Below are 6,000 nucleotides of genomic sequence, written 5' to 3'. Positions count from 1 at the left end.
AGCAGAGGCGGTGAGAGCCAAGGGTGATGCTCATGCACGCAAAGAGGAAAAAACCTGTACACGGGGAAGGGCGTGCCGGTGGCCGGGTGGCGCGGGGGTTAGAAACAAAGGTCGGGGTCTTGAGGGCAGGGCAGTAAGGGCGGAAAGCTGCGAGCAAAGGGCGGGAGGGGCGGCGGCCGAGGGCGCGCGGTACCACGCGGGGTCGGGCCGGGGGTCGCCCGCAGGCCGGGCCGGGCAACGCCGGGGATCGGGCTGAACCTGGGACCAGCTAGGCCGCGCTGAGGGGCAGGGCCGGCGACTGCCGGGCCGCGGAGGGGAGCGGCCGGGAAGCAGCGCCGAGGGTCGCCGGGGGGAAGGGCGCGCAGGGAAGCCCGGAGAGGGGCCGGCAGTAGCCGCGGCCGCAGCACGGGACGGAGGGAAGTGCGGTCGGCTTCCCGCCCCGGCCGCGGCGTGAGGGGCAAGGCCGGCCAGCGAGCGGGCGGGCCCGCGGCGCCGGGCGGAGGAGGAGGAGGAGCGTGCGGCCCCGCCCCCCGCAGGAGCGAGGGAAGGAGAAAGGCTCGCAGGGAAGGAGGAGGGAGCCGAGCGCGGGGAGGGGGCGGCCGGCCGGGCCTGCGCCCGAGCGAGCGGCGAGCCGAGGGGGAAGGGGCCCGGAAGGAGGCGAGTGCGGCCGCGACGCCGGGAGCCGGACGCCCGCCCGCCCGCCCGTGCCGGCCTGCCGCCGCCGCCGCCTTCCCTGTCTGCGCCCGAGTTCGGAGTCCCGAGCGGCCGCGAAGGCCGGAGCCGGCGGTCGGGCGTGGGGCGAGCGGGCGAGCGGGGCCGGGAGCCGGAGGCCCGGCCGGCGTCCTGCGCGAGGCACGGTGGGCTCCTGCCTGCGAGGTTAGGAAAGGGGCGGAAAGGGAGGAAAAAGAGAGGCCGAGGGAAGCGAGGCGATCGGATTTTCCAGGCGGCTCGTGTGGAGGAAAAACCCACCGCGAACTCAAATCCACAATAATAATCTAAACTGATAATAATAATAAGGGCGCAGTTTTTGTGGCTGGGCGCGAGGGAGAGAAGGGGGAACGGAGGAAAGAGAAATCTCCGTTTCATGGAGAAATTTTCGGAGCCTGGATGTGGAGGAGCGAAACAGCAGAACTAACTCAGGAAATTGTCTTTCAGAAAAAGGCCGAACCTAGGCTGGGTCTGAGAATCAGGCTGGGGTAGGTGGAGAAACCTGCAAGTTTAAAGGAAAAAGGAAAGGAGAATATTTTCAGAGATCCTCTGTTTTGTGGTTATTGCTTCCATTTTAAAGGTAAAAAGCATTGCATTTCAGGTGTTCTTTGATTTTTTTTTTTTTTTTTTTTGGTGCGATTGGCTCATTTAAGAATATTCAAAACCTTTAAGGTAAAAGGTTTTTTTTCTTTTTTTTTTTAGTCCATAATTTTGGTCCCTACGGTTGCACCGGACTTGGAAGGAGTGCTGTGGTGTACATACTATTGTATGGTTTTATTTATTTTTTTACTGTGCAGATCAGCTGGAAGATTTTTTTCCAAGTGCCAATTCGGATTTATTCATCCCTCCCTCCCCCTAAATGTATCTGTTGTCGTTTTAAGCATTGGAGACCAGAGATTTTTTTCCCCCCCTTTGGCTCTCTTGCCAACAGGAGGACAGCTGGGAAAACTGGATTAAAAGGATGCTTTTTATCTGCATTTTGCAGTTAAGACTGATATTTTGAAGGCACATTCTTTCTGTGATTCAATTTTTAGCCCAAAGCTCTATCCTTGAAGAGATTTGTGATTGGTTTTTGGTTTCTAAAAAGGTCATAGTTTTTCCTCTTTTTTTTTTTGAGGGGGAGGGGAAAGGGGGCTAAGAAAGGAGACCATGTTAACTGATAGAAGTAGGATGGAGCTTCAGTTACCAGGGTCCTGAGAGTTGGAGGAAAAAAGATTCAGTCTTCGAGTTGGGAGGCTCTCCTCTCACCTTTCTTAAAAATTGCAAGTGATTCAATCCTGATCAAGACATCAAAGCTACAGGATTCTGGAACCGTGGAGACACCGAGAAACCATGAGTGTAAGGTTACCCCAGAGTATAGACAGGTAGGTTTGTTGGTAATTTGGCTTTTCACTTCCTAAAGACTGGGGGTGGGGAGAGTGTTTTGCATTTTGATAAAAGGTTGCGAAGAAGGGCCTGGATGAGCTGTCTCCAAGATCTGGGGGGAATTGGTGGGGTGGCCTCTGAGGACTGTCTGAGCATAGGTGTGTCCCCTCTGTGCCTGTCCGTGTTTAAAACATGATTCAATGTTTTCTTTCTTTGAAATGTGAGCCATAGATAGTGAAGCCAGGTGAGGGGAAAGAGGGACATAGGCTCCCAGCACCTTTGACTTTTGCTAGGCTGGAGGCTGAATTTGGGTCCCTAACTTTCCAGTCTAGAGGGTGGGAGGCAAGCCCAAGCCCAGTCTTGTAAGCCCCAGAAATGGGTTGGGACTGGCTGTAGGTTTTGGGGAAACCCTAGTGGTGTAGTGGTTAAGTGCTACAGCTGCTAACCAGAAGGTCAGCAGTTTGAATCCATCAGGCGCTCCTTGGAAACTGTGGGGCAGTTCTCCTCTGCCCTATAGGGTCTGTATGAGTCCTAATCCATTGGATGGCAACGGGTTTGGGTTTGGTTTTGGTTTTAGGGTTTGGAGCTGCCGGGGAAGAAAAGGGTGATGAGGGGGCGTGGCTTGGAGGTGACCTCAGGTTGGAGGTGGCTTCACCTGAAAGCTTCCACCAGACTGGTTGTTATGGAATGGTGAGACTGGACGACGAGGTGAATCTCATTTCCAGAATGAGGAGGATGTTTTGGGCCTGAATGAGGAAACAGGAACAGTGTTTGCACCCATATAGGCCTGGATTGTTGTAAGTGGCTGATATGGCCCCAAATCACATAGGTCATATTAAGATTTCTTCCTCTCCAAGCTTAGGGTTTAAATTGAGACTTGCCAACCCACTGATGCTCTAGGCTTAATTTTCCAAGTGGATCTTAATAAGCTTGACTCTGCAAAATGGGCCTTCCCCTGCCTAGAGCCGGAAGGAGTTGTTTTTGGGCTCTTAGGCCTGATGGGCAGAGAGGCACTAGTCCTTTGGCATCTGAGCATGTGATAACCCTCCTCTTCTCCGCCCCGCCCCCCCAAGAGTCTGATCAGCCTCCCCTATCACTGGTAACATTTACTGTGTGGTTGTAATTCTTCCCTCCAAAGGGTTAGTTCAACTTTGTAAGGTGTCTGCCTCCCTCTCCTCAATCCTCCCTCCTTGAAAACCTTGAAGGGGAGATTGTTTTGTGGGTGCTGCACACACCCTGGTGGATAGGTGAGTGGTTGTGAGGACTAAACAAGCAAATGAAAGGACTGGGCCTGGAAAAAATACTTGTCAGAGAGATAGTGAAGAACATTTGCAAGGGAGTGATTGCTCTCTCCAAGTCTAGTTAACCTTTCGTTATCCATGCTAATAATAATTTCCTTTCAGCTGTGGAATGTGGCCTAAAATGCATATAATCTCTTTCTCCCAAACACTAATCTCTGTATTGCCTCGGAGTCCCATTTAGATTAGTTCAGCAGTCCCCAGATGGGGACCTGACTTGGCAGTGAAGAGGAGAAGGCAGGCGAACCACAAAGGGCATCATGTATATGTGGCTGGTTGAAACCACTCCCGCTCCCCTTTTTTTTGTTGGCCTCTCTGCAGTTTGGCCATGTAAAGGGAGAACCGAGGCATGTCGAGGCAGGAGGTGAAAAGGTTTATATCGTTGCCCTTCTTCTCTTTTACATACATCCTCATGGAGATTGGGAGTTAGTGCACTTGTCTTTTGAGATTTGGATGGTGAACTATTTCTGTGAATTCAAGGATGTGAGAAGGTGGAAACCCAGGTGTTGGTTGGGGGTGGGGGTGTAAGAAGAAGGAGGCAGTGAGGGGTCCAGGATTGGTGTGAGAAGCTCCACAGGGAGTTTGTATACCCTCACAGTCTTTCAGGATTGTATAGCTTGGTTTCCTAAATACTGCAGAAAGTGTCTCATTTGATCCTTAAACAATGTTTCTTTGAGGTAGACAATCAGAGATTATTATGCCCATTTTACAGAAGGGGAAGTTGAGGCTTGGACAGGACACATGACTTTTCCGGTGCCATCTTTTTTTTTAATTATATTTTATTGCACTTTAGATGAAAGTTTACAGTGCAAATTAGTTTCTCATTCAAGAATTTATACACGACTTGTTTTGTGACATTGACTGCAATCCCCACAACATGTCAATACTTTCCCCTTTTCCAACCCAGGTCCCCCATGTCCATTCGTCCAGTTTTCCCGTCTGTTCCTGCTTTTGAGCAAGTGTTGCCCGTTTGGTCTTGTATACTTGATTGAACTAAGAAGCACATTCCTTAGTGTGTTACTGTTTGTTTTATAGGCTGGTCTAATCTTTGGCTGAAAGGTGGACTTGAGGAGTGGCTTCAGTTCTGAGTTAGCAGGGTGTCTGGGGGCTGTAGTGTCGGGGGTTTCTCCAGTCTCTGTCAGACCAGTAAGTCTGGGCTTTTTGATGAATTTGAATTTCATTCCACATTTTTTTCCTACTCTGTCCGGGACCCTCTGTTGTGATCCCCATGAGGGTGGTTGGTGGTAGTAGCCGGGCACCATCTAGTTCTGGGCTCAGGTTGGTGGAGGCTGTGGTTTGAGTGGTCCATTAGTCCTTTGGACTAATCTTTTCCTGTGTCTTTGATTTTTTTCATTTTCCTTTGCTCTGGACAGGATGGGACCAAGAGGTGTATCTTAGATGGCTCCTCACAAGCTTTTAAGACCCCAGATGCTACTCACCAAAGTTGGATATAGAACGTTATCTTTATGAACTGTGTTATGCCAGTTGACCTAGATGTCCCCGAGACTATGGTCCCCAGCCCTCAACTCCAGTAACTCAGTCCCTCAAGGTGTTTGGATGTGTCCTGGAAGCTTCTATCCCAGTGCCATCTTGCCTGACTAGTGGGAGAATCTGGGCTCAAGCGCAGGTCTTATGATTCTGAGGCCATGGCTGATGAGGCAAATAATGCTGGCCCTATGGTTTTTTTTTTTTTTTTTTTTCATGGAATGGAATGGAAGGCACCCTGGTGGCGCAGTGTGTTAAGAGGTCAGCCAAAAGGTCGGCAGTTTGAATCTACCAGCTGCTCCTTGGAAACTCTATGGGGCAGTTCTCCTTTGTCTTAGAGGGTCACTATGAGTTGGAAACGACTTGGTGGCAATTTTTTTTTTTTTTTAATGGAATGTGTGGATACCGTTTTATGTTTTCTCTTTGACAGTAGGGGAAGATTCTATACAGCCATCAAAGTATTCTCCTGCATTTCTGTTTAATAGTATTGGGCTCATACCATTTCAAGCACCATTTTCTCCTTTGGGATGATACAGCTTTACAGAGTGAGCGCATTCCTCACCTCCATCCCTACTCATTCTATTTCCCATTAAGAGGGCCTATTCCGGGGTCCAGGTCTCCTAAGTATCTCCAACTGCACTGGATCTTGCCTGTTAGTTGTAGGCTCATTCTAAGGCACCTTTTTACATCACGGGTTCAAGACCTTATAGGTTTTAAATAATTCACAGTCTTAGACCATACTGGAGGGGTTGAGTGGGAGGAAATGTTGCAGATTAGGGAGTCAGGGACTCTTTTAGTTTGTCAGTTTGTTGAGCCTAGTGTTGGGTGCTGTAAGAGAATTTTAGGAAATTATACAGCTCTTGATCACAAAGAGTGTGCAATCTTAAGTAGCGAAGCTAGGGCACATGAGACCACACAAGACCACATAAAAAGCAACACTAGACTGTAAGCTCTGTGAAGGCAGGGACTGTGTTCGGTTTGTTTGTGTTATATCCTATGTGTCTTGCTCAGTGCCTTCCAAGTGGTAAGTGCTCAATAAATATTTGACAGATGAATGTTAGAATGAATAAACATGCCAAAACCAACCCATTCCTGTCGAATTGATTTTGACTCATAGTGACCCTATAGGACAGAGTAGAGCTGC

General features: G+C 49.8%; 1 protein-coding gene across 2 annotated transcripts in view; it reads left to right on the top strand.

The window, feature by feature from the left end:
- Window positions 1–782: 782 nt before the first annotated feature.
- The window catches only part of ARHGEF11 (Rho guanine nucleotide exchange factor 11), a 127,351-nt gene continuing 122,133 nt past the window's right edge, over window positions 783–6,000 (top strand). Inside the window, exons 1-2 of one of the 2 annotated variants that reach the window (XM_049880829.1) lie at window positions 783–1,288; window positions 1,411–2,072. In XM_049880829.1, coding sequence (XP_049736786.1) covers window positions 2,041–2,072 — 32 coding nt within the window. In that variant the 5' untranslated portion in view covers window positions 783–1,288; window positions 1,411–2,040. Of the gene's footprint in view, window positions 2,073–6,000 lie in introns of both variants that reach the window. The other variant, XM_049880830.1, reaches the window with a different exon arrangement.

The sequence above is a fragment of the Elephas maximus genome, chromosome 3 (assembly GCF_024166365.1).
Source record: "Elephas maximus indicus isolate mEleMax1 chromosome 3, mEleMax1 primary haplotype, whole genome shotgun sequence".
NCBI lineage: Eukaryota > Metazoa > Chordata > Mammalia > Proboscidea > Elephantidae > Elephas > Elephas maximus.
Note: the sequence above shows the minus strand (reverse complement) of the source record. Positions and strands in the feature narration are given on the sequence as shown.